Consider the following 13,069-nt stretch of genomic DNA (forward strand, 5'->3'; position numbering starts at 1 on the left):
AACAGAGAATCGCTGATTTTAGGGTTATATCATGGCTAGGAAGTTACACAACCCAAGGCACTACCAAAGTTCACCATCACTTTAAGTTTCTATTGGAATTGAAGAAAAAGTTTTGAATGTGGTTCTTTACCTTGGACCATAACTGTGCCCTTGAAAAGCAGGGTTTTGATAAAATGTCATGGGAGTAATACTCATGTCTAACCCTTCTCTATTTCTTTTTTCCCTCTCTTTCTCTCTCCGTCTCTCCATCCAACTCTAGCCATGGGAGTGCTCATGTCAAAGAAGCAGCAGGTGGAGAAGGTGCAGAAGTGCAGCGCTGTAGTCTCCGCTTTCCAGCAGGGCCTGAAGGAGCGCCCGGCCCCAGCCAAGCCGACAGAAGGGTTTGCGGAGGAAGGAGAAGCGCCTGCCGAAACCGCGGCCAACTCTAACGAGAGGAGCGGCGAGGAGGCGGAGCAGGGCGAAACAGACAACAGCGCCGGTCCCTCCACCTCCCAGCAGGCCTCGGCGCCGGCGAGGGATGAGTGTAAGGTCAACCAGGAGGCTTGGTCCAGGCTAAGGGACGGGAAAGGAGTGGAACCTGAAGATCTGGACAAGAGCCATCAGCTCACGCCCCCAGCTTTTGTGCGGCCCAAAAGGGATGCGGATGATGACCAGCTTGTAGAGGTGGAGCTGGGCAAGAGAGAGCAGGTACGGAGAGGCGGCCTTAAGGCAGCACTTCTTGAGATGCTGTGTCAGCGTTCCAGACAAAGAACGGCTAAATGTTCCCTAATATCTCGCATCAAGTTTTCACAGCGAGGGTATTATTTGAGTATTATGCAAAACTAATTGAGAACCAACCGTCTAAAGAATAAAAAAAAGGTGTTTTACTTTGACAAAACACACACTTTATTCTTTAATAAATCCCCAAGTCCCGGGATTAAAGAGATGTCTGTGAGATGTCAAAGAATCGCCATGGCAACAGCGGCGAATTATCTCTTTTTTCCCCTCAAGTTAGGCATGATGATAAAGCTGTTCAGCCAGGCTGTACAGGGACTCTTGAGCTTTATCTAAACACCCTTGGTGAAGGTGAGAAAGTGTGACTTTGAAATAGTTTTTTTTCTGTAAAGCCAGTTATATTTACACACACACACACACACACTCTCGCTGTGAGATGTGTTGTTTGTATGTGAGGGCTCTCCACGGCAAGCGTCTTGTGGGCGGGCGGCTCGGGCGGGATCGGAGAGGTCGCCGTATCCGGGGCTTTTGCCGACAAATGGGGGGGACGGGGTTCACAGGTGCACCGACAACATCAGGCTTTTCTATTTAGGCGATACCTGCAAAGAGCACGCACTGCATGGGGGACCTGCTGTACTGCTGATGCTGCACTTCAACAGGAGGTGGATGAAATAAAAAGAAAAGTGTCTCTCTGCAGTAATGAAAAATGGTTTTGTGTTTGGGGAATTGTGAAAGGTTGAGTCAGGAACAGTAACGCCTGAAATAAGCTTACAGCTGAAGAAAAAGAGAATGGTACCTAAATATTTTTACACAAGTACTGCGCTTAAGTACAATTTTGAGGTACTGGTACTTGCATGATTATTGAAGAGAGCAGTCCATGTTGAATATGTATTTTTTCTGTAGACACTTAACACTAATTTAACTTAACTAATTTATCAATAATACTTCTAACACTAGAATATTTTTACTTAATAGAATATTGAATAGAGGACTTAAGTTTTGATTGCTAATATATCAGAGTATTTCTACTTTTTCTTAAAGGATTTGAGTAGCTACTTTTTCCATTACTGTAATAGATGTTATATCAGATGTAAGTAGAAGGTAGTAGTAATATCACTGGTTTGCAATGAACATTAAAGACCCAATCTGTAATTGCAGTATGGCGCCCCCTGTTGAAACTCTGTCGCCCCACTACTGGCACTGTTTACATAGTGATTTATTGATTGAATGCAGGTTTTCTCTCTTTTAAATTCATATTCTGATCTTTTAATATGAGGAATGACGGAATCTTAGAGATAAACATAATATCTGTGTGTATTTTTTACTGTGTGTAATGTATGTAATCAATGGAGTAAATCATACCTGCATTTTGATTATGGTGGGTTAAGAAAGTTCCAAAAACCTCCAAAAAGTTTCCATTTATAATTCACAGATGATAGGTGAACATAATTTAAATGTAGACTGTCAAAGAAATTTCTTTAAGTAACCATAAGGAGGCAGTTAGGCCTACAGTTTGTTAGTCTTCTATTGTTTACCTGTCTGATTGTATATCCCTTTACCTCAGTTGTGTCTTTGTGTGGTTTTATTTGGTTTAATTTAATTTAATTTTAATCCCAACCTCCTGCCCCTCAAAAGCCATTTTTCTTTTGCAAGGCCGCCATTACAAACTTTAATTTGTTTTTAATTGACCTTCTTGGTTAAATACAAGTTGAGAAAAATAAATGAAAACACCTTCGAAAAGAGAGGCAACCACCGCTGAAGGCAAAGCAAATGCAGGGAGATAATGCTTTGCCATTAACAACATTTATAATGTGAGCTCAAGATTAAAGAGGTTTTGCCGCAGCAGTATCTTCGCTCAACAGTGCTTTGGACAGAAATCTTGCTTTTTGGCATCATGCGGAAAGAATTTTAGTTATTTTTTCTTTTTTCCTACAAAAGTTTTCATTAATAGAATAATGACCACAGTTATGAATTTTGTGGGAAATAATTATCCATTGGGGTTTTCTCAACAAAGTAGGGTTTTATAACTAAATTTGTCAGGCTATCTCAGCTGATTCTACTTAGAATAAATCAGTTAAAAATAAGTAGCTGTATTTTCAGGCCCTTCACAAAATTCCTGTAATTATTGGTATTACTGACAGTGACTCATAGACAATTGACAGCGGACCATTTCTTGTCAAGTGGAAATCTCTTGTTTGAATGAAACTGTTTAAATATTTGACAGCACAAAATGTGTCATATTTAACAAAACTGCTGACTTTTGAGCATAGCCAGAGCATGTAGGTGGACTCTTTTTACTTTAAGATAAGCTGTCACTGAGTAGGCTTGACGAGGTCGCATCTCATGATGTGTTTACCCCCCCGAAACTTGTGCTGTGGCACTGAATTAGAGATGCAAACAGCGAGGGAGAGAACTGACTCTGTCTTTGTGAGCCTAACCACTGGAGCATCTCGCAATCATCTCCACTGGCTTGACAGCTGAGTGCATCCGGGCTGTAAATTGAGTCTAGAGGGAAGGGCCAGAAGTTCGGACAAGGAACAACATTGAACAGATGTTAGAGAGGGCACACACATCACTTCTCATGTCAGAGGCAGCGCTGCCTTGAATGAGAAGTTAGTGTGGATCGGTCACTATTCTGTGGTATCACTATTTGAGCTTTAATAATTCTTATTATCTCAAATTGCAATGAATGGGTGGATGATCTATCTATCTATCTATCTATATACACTACCAGTCAAAAGTTTGGACACACCACATTTTTCTTTATTTTTACTATTTTCCACATTTTAGAATAATAGTAAAGACATCAAAACTATGAAATAACACAAATGGAATTATGCAGGGACCAAAAAAGTGTTAAACAAATCAAAACTATCTTATATTTTAGATTATTTAAAGTAGCCGCCCTTTGCCTTGATGGAAAGGCAAAGGCTTTGGAAAGAAATTCATACAGGCATCAACTTCACTATTTATATTTGTCTAAAAAAAACTAATTTCAAGCATTTAAGCAGAAGCTGTTAGATCAAAATGGCTTTAAGAGAATGAAAAGCATAGTAAATTCAATCAGGAGTGTCCAAACTTTTGACTGGTAGTTTTTATATCCAGAGTCTAGTTTAAAATATGCTTCCTCTTGATGCTATGAATTTCAGAATGAGGCCATGAGCGAGCCCGCAGGCAGTTGGGAGGGATTATCTCTCTCTTTGTCCACATAAACTTGGGACAAAACCCCTTTACTTGAACCTTTCTTCAATTTTCTGCGCTTTGTTCTGTCTTTGCCCCAGCAAGTCTAAAGTTTTCGCTGATCAGCAGTTCGTTCGCTGATCTCTCGCTCCGCTCTCTCTCTCCCCAGCCGCCGAGCGATGAGATGTGTGACGTGTGTGAGGTGTGGACGGCCGACGACCTTTACCCCTGCAGGATCTGCACGCGGGTGTTTCATGACGGCTGCCTGAGGGAGCTGGGATACCTGCGCGCCGAAGCCTTACAGGAGATGAGGGATATAGCCCACACTGTCACAGGCTGGAGCTGCTACTACTGCGTAAGTCTGCAACTACACTCGCTGGAAGCAAACACAAATGTTTACGAATGCATATGCTTGCACTAGAGATGGGAAGTAAAATACTTTGTTACTGTACTTAAGTAAGATTTTCAAGTATCTCTACTTTTCTTTCACTTAAGACATTTTTACTTTTACTCACTACATTTCAAAAGAAAAATCTACTCACTACATTTTCAAAACAGACTCGTTACTCTCGGGAAATCAGCAACTGATCAAGCGCCAAATGCGATTGGCTGCTTGTTCAGCAAAGCGACACCAAAAAGGAGGGAAGGGGACAGAGAGAGAGAGAAGCAACAAGAGAGCAGAGAATTAACATTAGTGAATTCAGCTGTGAGAAAGAAAGTGATTTGATCTTCAGACTCTTTCTCATCTGTGATTCAGAGGAACACTCAGTTCAGAACCAGTTTAGTACATTAGAAATGCTTTTTTGAGATGTCTACTTTTACTTTTATACTTTAAGTAAATTTAAGACCATCTACTTTTATACTTTGTCTTGAGTAAAGGATTTGAAATACTGAGGTAGGCCTACTTTGTGAATTTGTGTAGACTTCCATCTCTGGCAATACATGCTCACACACAAAGACAATGGGTGATGGATACACCAGGTTTGACAGCTGTTATTATGCTGCACAGCTGTTAATACACTTCAAGTGTTTATCGTGCAACTATTTCAACTAGATTTCAAACAAAAGTGAGGCAATGTTGTAGTGGGTTGGAAGAGTTTTCAGTGTTTTTTTTTTTTTTTTTTTTTAAACAATGAAACAAAATGCCCGGATTCTCATCAGGAATTCCAGGCAGATGTCAAAATCGATGACTCTCTGGTGATCATCGCCCTGTAAGAGGCTAATGCAATCTGTTTTAATTCAAGCATAAACAGCAGAAGAGTGCTTTTGCTGGAGAACACTTCAGAGTGGAGTAGGGGCCTCTCTCTCTCTCTCTCTCTCTCTCTCTCTCTCTCTCTCTCTCTCTCTCTCTCTCTCTCTCTCTCCAGCCGTGAGAGTTGAAATCATTTGCCAAACTTGAGTTAGGGAGAGGGATGTTTTCACACAATCTGAGAGAGGACAGTGAAAGGTCTTCTCTCTCTGGCTGGTTCCCTCAGTGTGTGAGGAATGGGGGTGTAAGACAAAGGAGGAGACAATTCAGTGTGAGGGAGAGAGAGAGAGATGTTTTATTTAAATTGCGAATTCTAGTGTTCATAGCTGAAGAAACAAGCTATTTTGTTAGCACGTTAGTCAGTTGTCACAAATCCCCCCTTCTGCCACCTCTGACATTTAATTTCACACAGGCGCTGGGAGCTGATGCTGCTGGCAGATGGGCTAAAGTTTTCCTCAAAGTTGATTTGCAGGCAGCCTTCAAAGCAGGCGGCCGCATGCACGGCTCAGTGGCGTCCAATCAGACGAAGGGACTCCAAGGGTGCATGCATACCGGGGACCTGTCTTTAAAGCGCTGGCTTATGTTTTTTTTCTCATCATTTTCGCTTTTAAGAGGGCGCCGGTGTGTGATCCTGACAGAGCAGAGAACCAAGCGTGTATTTAGCACTAAGACAAGCGTGTTTGGAGCGGTTTATTCAAACTCTGGTGCTTTTTACTCCTTTAGTTCGGTTTGTTTGGGCAGGTGAGAACGATGTCATTCAAACTCTAGTGGAAGTTGCGTGTCTCGGCCCTCTTCCAAGTGAACTTTGGTGCGATTCGTTAGGAGTGAGGACCAACTACAGAAAATGAATCCAAATCGCACAGTTTTTATGGATATAAGGACACGGATGTTTACATCTGATAGCCAGCAGTTACTCATGCTTAGAAAGACTAGCAAAACAAAATGAAGCGAGGGCAAACCGCGGTCTCGGCTGACTCATATTCATATTCAGCTATTTCTTCATGTGTTCTTAACTGGTATGAATACCAGAGAAGAAGAGACAGACAAGTCCATCACGCTTAGCTAAATTTACAGGGACTGGAATCAGGTTTGTTTTGATTTCCTCTGCTGCCAAAATCTCTAGCCTGGCAGGATGACAGGTTACCAAAACTCTGTCCAATAAACAAGCTGCTTGTGAGTCATGTGACTTTTGCTTAGAAGCCTTGGTTCACTTGTAACTGGGCAGTGCGAACCTAAACGAATCAAATCCAAAAAGGCAACAAAGAAGAAAACCAAAAACCAAAGAAAACAAACTGTAGGTGTGATCACACCCTAAGAGTGCTGAGTGGTAGATGTTAAGAAGATTAAATTTTTAACAATAGAGCACTTTCCAAACAATATGAAGCTTCAAACAATATGAAGCTTCAAACAATATGAAGCTTCAAACAATATGAAGCTGCAAACAATATGAAGCTTCAAACAATATGAAGCTTCAAACAATATGAAGCTGCAAACAATATGAGGCAGCCTGGAATGATATAACACTGCAACTAAATCAAATTATGAATCAAGCGCATCATTATCAGCTCACTCTTTGTCACTTAGCGTCTTTAAAGGAACTTTATGTAAATGGTTATTTATGCAAGTGGCCAGGATGAGATTAGAATGTGTTATTATTATTATTTTTTATTCCCTAAGGGCTTTTTCAATCGTAGAGAAAATACTTTCCAGATGTTGTGGCTTGTTGTGTAAATTTGTTAAGCACTTTTAAGGTCACCTTTTTTGTGGATATGAACTGAAGGAAAAGTGAGTTGAAAAAAAGTTGGGCAGATTGTCAATTTGATTGCTGTGCATGCAGTTGGTGTTTCATGGTGTAATGCTTAGGGAACCTAACAAATCACATTACTTTATTTCTTAGACAGATTTTAAGACTTAGAGAAGAAGGCAAGAACAGAATAAAGCCTCCTGCTGGTGATAAACAGATATATAGATATATGGCTGAGAATATAGGCAATCCCAAAAGCATAGTGGTGATGCCTAATTATGGATTTGCTTCAATCCGTGCACCATGTAAATAAAACAGAAGCGTCTGTAGCATAAATAAATTCAGCATTATTCTGATTAACAGGCAGACAGATCCACATGGATATTAACTGGCATAGAGCCAGCAAAGGAGATAAATCAATATATCAATATTTTTAGAACAATAGACAGACTGATAAGTAGATACTTTACAAATTCCAGGTGGGAAGTTGTGGCTTCGTCACCAGCCCAATGAGATAGACAGCATAATAGAGAAAATTATAATAATGCAACAGAATATAAAGACACAATAAAATATATGTAACTCTGGGGCATTGTCACATAGTCACATATTTACATATTTCACAGTATTCACAGGTCCAGAGTTGTGGCTGAAGCTGTAGAAGAGTAAGAGAGGAGAGAGAGGAGAGAGAGAAAGAGAGTAGATTACATATGCGAATATGATAAAGCAGTTCTCAACAGCCTCCCAGATGGCTATGAGGCTATAATGCTGCTGCTGCTGTGGGAGGAAGCACAAATAAATAATCACGAATAATCCACCTGAAGTGCTGCTTGGACCACCGGAGTGGGATGAGCCTAGGCTGGAGGCAAGGCTGGAAGAAACTAATCACATTCACTCCAGTTACTGTACTTGAGTAGCTTTTTTGTGTACTTGTACCTTTTTGGAGTATTTTTTAAAGTCAGTAATTGTACTCAGCTACATTTTAAATCACATCCATTACAGAATACAAATGTTGTGGCTCTCCATAAGCAACAGAAACCGGACACTCGTAAACTGGCCAATTGTGGAGCCATTTGCAGTCAACAAAGAAGAGGAGAGTAATCTGGTTTTACTTTGTTTGTAATGTAGTTTTCCAATTAAAATAATCTAGTTTGAACTCTGTCCTCTCATCCTTTTAGAATCACATGGGAAAGATCATTACTTTTTAAGTAAAATATCAGCAAAGTAACAGTAGCCTACTTCTACTTGAATAGGACATTCTAGCACTCTTTCCACCCCTGGCTGAAGGTGCTGTCCAACATCCATGCAAATACTCTTTTCTCTACTACTACTACCAACACAGTTCAGAGCAAGACATTCTCATGAGCTTTTTGACCATGTGCTTGACCTCTCTGCAACAGCAAAGCACAGTGGCCATGAGGATCTGATAAAACATACATAATTGCACAAGTTGAAAGACTAAAGACTCCTCAAGAACAATGACTCTGTTCTTTCCTGTAAGCACGCTGTCCAAGTGGAGCCGGAGGTATTTGCAGGTCTGGACCAAATCGACATCCGCCTGATACAAAGCTTTCCTCCAGGCTTCTGTAATAATCCTCTCTTGTCATGCTGAGTCACCTGGAGACATCTGAGAACCTGTGTAACTGACTCGACATGCGGTTTCATCTGAAATCAGAGGCCTGGTGGGTGAACAGGAGAGGTGACCAAATGATTTCTTGGGGTGCTTCTGTGTTATTCGGTAGCAGTTTCTGAAATTAACTTTTTGGCTCCAGTGCCAAGGGCTGGTGAGCCAAAAAAAAATTATTACATGCCAAGAATAATTTTTACCAGCCAAAATAATTAATATGCATTTTTCCACAAAAACATTTCACCATAACTATTTCCAATGCTATTTTGTGTACAGAATCAAGTCCTGTGTGAAACATTCAATAAAGAGACAAGAGCAGATTTACATATTATTTTTTGCCTGTCACACCTGTGTCACCACACGGGGATAATGTTGCATTTCTACTAACTTTAGGCTAATTAGCCATCCAAGCAACAGAGAAACTGGAGGAAAAACTTGCAGAAGTTAAGACGCTACCATTTTGATTTGATTGGCTCACAGTTAGAGAGAGAGTGTACAGTGGCCAGTAGGGACAACGTTTGAAAAAAGGTTAAGACGAAAGACTGTACATAACCAAGAAATTCAAATGTTATTGCCTTAAAAAGTTCCCGGCCAGTGTGGCATTTGAACCAAAAATGACAAAGGCTAAAGTAGATTACCAGGAGCTTGCACACATGTTGGAGCCTGGTCTCCTGAAATTTCGTGAATTACTTGCTCCATGCACAAAAAGTGAGAGAAATACATTTTCCCACAGCAAAAGGATTACGTAAGGGAGTAGAAACAGGTAATATAATAATAATCTTTATTTGTATAGCGCTTTTCAAAACAAAGTTACAAAGTGCTTTACAAAACATGATAAAAGAGTACAACATACTCAGGAGTCCAACATTGTCATAAATAAGATAAAAATAAATAAAACATGAAGCATAGACACCAAATAAAACAAAGTTTATAATAAAAGTAATAAGATAAAAGTGATAAAAATAAATGAAAAACAGACAGAAATACTGTAAATACTATGAAAAAGCCTTCCTGTAAAAGTGGGTTTTAAGAAGCGATTTAAAAGAATGCAATGACTTTGCTAGCCTAAGATCCTCAGGGAGGGAGTTCCACAGCTGCGGGGCTCGAACAGCAAATGCCCGATCTCCTTTTGGTAGTAGTTTGACATTGGAATAGTGCAGTGGAAAATAAAGGTGTGGTGGTGGGTGTAAACATCTGCCTTCAACTCCAGCGACCCGCGTTTGATCCTCAACTCATACTGTACCATGAACATTTCTACTGTGAGTTTTAATTTAACATTTAACTGTTGTGTCCACAACAAGTAATCTGGGTTTCAGAGTTTGTGCTCATTTTATGAAAATTTATGAGACTGTGTTGACTGTTGTCATGCTACTTTGCTACCATCTTCCTTACTGGTAGAAATAGCTGGAAGCTCTTTGAGATGATTCAGAAACCACAACTCTGTTCCACATACCTTCTGAACAACATTATCTTTGCTTTCTTAAAGTTTGCCCATGCTGGACTTTTGTGTGGCTTTGATAATTACATAATTGCTACCAAGAGCAGCTACCCAAGGCTGAGTATAAAACATCAAGAGAGAAAGCATGGTTTTTTTTTCAGAAAGACACCAAAAGCCCTCTAGTGGCCCATCTAAGGTTGCACTCTGTTAAAGTGTTGTATCTCAATATTTAAACAAGCACGCAATTTGTGATAAGCTGCGACCAGCTTGGTGGTCCAGGAGCGACCAGGACAGCCAGGACATTTGAGGGGAAATCCAGATCAGGGGATGGGGCTTATGAAAGGAACTCCTATTCAGTTCTAGCCACCAAGCATACTGCTTGATATTTACCAACAGTAGGCTACATTCTCTCTCTCTCTCTCTCTCTCTCTCTCTCTCTCTCTCTCTCTCTCTCTCTCTCTCTCTCTCACACACACACACACACACACACACACACACACACACACACACACACACACACACCGGCCTACACACGGCCACAAACACATACAGAGAGAGAGAGAGAATTCAGTGCATTCAGTCATTATTGACAAGTATTAATTTTCATGATTGATGCCCAACAGTGGGTGCACATTCGAGAATGAGGCTGCAGCTGTTTGAAAGAGCGTAGGCCTACATGTTCTGAGGGAAGCCAGCATGCATGATAAAATGGTAGCGCAAAACTGACTCAGTCGGGATTAAAACCCAGGATTTCCAGCATGACAGACATACGCTTTACCAACCAAACTAAACTCAAAGTGATGCAGCAGTCAGGCTTATACAGTCTTCATATCTGGAAATCTTTGGGACCAGCCAACTGACTGAGTGACTTACACACTGCAAAAAATATATATCCCTGTTAGTAAGTAATTTATTCAAATATTGACTCTCAAACAAGTGAACAAATCTACCAGTGGGATGAGATGAGTTCACTTGTTCCCAATGCAAATCAATTTGAAGAATTTTGTTGAATCAAATGTCATTTTCTTGTTACTAGTCGAGCGATCTGCTTTATTCTGCCTTGTTTCAACAAATTGCCACTTGTATTAAGGAAACTACATTGGAAACAAGTGTGATTATCTCACCTGATGAGTAGAATTTTTCACTTGTTTTATGAAAGATTAGATTTTAAGACTGAATATGAGACTAAATGTTGTTAAGATGGACATTTTTTGCAGTGATACTAGCTGCTGGTGGCTGGTGGCAGCTAAAAAAAGAAAAGTTAAGTGGGAGCATCCACTTGCATCACCCAGAGCTAATCCCCCTGCAGGAGGAACTGTGTGGTGTTGAAGGCAATGCAAAAAAAACAAAAAAAACCCAACTTGATTTCTCACCGTGCTTCCAGCTTTATGCAAATGCGAGTATGCCCTGTGGAGCAGGTAGCAATATTAGTGCCGCTTTTCTGTAATTGCTGTGGACACTGGGGTACCACTTGCAAGATGATTTCCATATAGTGGTGTCAACCGCTGCTGCAGTCTGCATGACGGGTTGAAGAGATGCTTGAGGACACCACCCAGCTGGTTGGCACACATTTTTTAGTTCCCTGCGGCTGCTGTAATCAGGCTCTGTAGCCTTGTTTGTGTGGAGCCTCCTCATTTTCAGGCTGGGGATAGGTGGATATAGTGCTGTTGGGGCGGCAGCGGCAGCAGACTGTATTTGTGTTGAGTTGGGGCATTGCTGGGGCACAGGAATCTGTGCTAATACCTCTCTTTGGTCAGTCCTCTTTCCAGTTTGCTGCTCCCAGCAACTGGAATGAGCTGCAGAGAATTTGAAGCTGGACAATTGTATCTCCCTCGCTGCTTTTAAGGACTACACTGTAAAAAACATCCAGTCATTTAGTCTCATATTCAGCCTTCAACTCTTATTTTTCTTAAACCAAGAGAAAAATTCTGCCAGTGAGGTGAAATAACTCCACTTGTTTCCAATGCAGCTTCACTTGTTTCAAGAATTTTCTAGAAATGAGTGTCAGTATCTTGATACAAGTCAGAATAAGGCAGATCACTGCACTGCTATCAAGAAAATGACACTTGATTCTACAAAATTCTTGAAGCAAGTTGATTTGCACTGGAAACAAGTGAAATTATCTCACCACATTGGCAGTTTTTTTTCACTTGAAGAGAAGTACAATTTTAGGACTCAATAACAGACTAAATGACTTGTTAAAATAGAGATTTTCTGCAGTGTAGGACTATCAGAGATTTCCACACCTGCAGCTGCATCCCAGCCCTGCAACTGCCCAATCAAATATGTCTGTTCGGTGTTCTGTTCCCATACTGTGTTGGTTTTTCTCTGCCTCTGCCTTGTATGTATTCCAAATCATGGTTTTTAACATGTGTCTGGATTGTTTTTGTTGCTCAGTCTCCTTTGCTTGCTTTATTTTTTTTTTTTCTCAATCCTTTCTCCTTACTCTTCAAGAGGTCCTTTCCTTTTGTCCTTTTGCCAGGCCATCATTGTAAATAAGGATTTGTTCTTAATTGACCTTCCTGGTTACATAAAGGTTAAAAAAAAACCCAAAAAAACAGTTTTTTATCAGAGCTTTGAACTCTCCCAGGGAGACAAAATCATTAAGCTGTAGTGTGTTCTGAAGGTTATTCCATGACCAGGGCGCCAAATAGGAGAAAGCTGCTCTACCAAGTTCTGAGCAAATCCTGGGTACCTGGTAGAGCAGCCATCTAGTGGAGCGAAAATCATAATAGCTGTTGGTCAATGATAGGAGATTACACAGATATGAAGGGAGTTTACCCAGTATGGCTTTGTAAATAAAAATATACCAATGCTGCTGTCTCCTTAGGCTTAATGAAGACCAGGAGACCAGATCATAAAGTACACAGTGATGTGTATGGGACAATGAGTTGGATATAAAACGTAGAGAACTGTGAATACACAGAGTCTAGGCAGCGAAGTGTAGAGGAGGCGGCATGCATGTAAATAATGTCCCCATAGTCTAGAACAGTGGTTCCCAAAGTGGGGGGGGGGGGTCGCGAGATGAGTTCCAGAATGTGTGAAATACAATTTAAAAACGATTAACAATAGCCTATTTTAACCATAATTGTTACGAAAGGTAAAAATAGTATTTAA

The 13,069-nt window shown here is 40.6% G+C and overlaps 1 protein-coding gene across 1 annotated transcript in view; it reads left to right on the top strand.

Moving 5' to 3' along the window:
• Positions 1 to 261: 261 nt before the first annotated feature.
• The window catches only part of phf24 (PHD finger protein 24), a 28,755-nt gene continuing 15,947 nt past the window's right edge, over positions 262 to 13,069 (top strand). The window contains exons 1-2 of the mRNA XM_071911656.2: positions 262 to 687; positions 4,064 to 4,249. Of these exons, the coding sequence (XP_071767757.1) occupies positions 262 to 687; positions 4,064 to 4,249 (612 nt within the window). The remainder of the gene's footprint in view (positions 688 to 4,063; positions 4,250 to 13,069) is intronic.

This window comes from Centroberyx gerrardi, chromosome 2, assembly GCF_048128805.1.
Source record: "Centroberyx gerrardi isolate f3 chromosome 2, fCenGer3.hap1.cur.20231027, whole genome shotgun sequence".
Lineage (NCBI taxonomy): Eukaryota > Metazoa > Chordata > Actinopteri > Beryciformes > Berycidae > Centroberyx > Centroberyx gerrardi.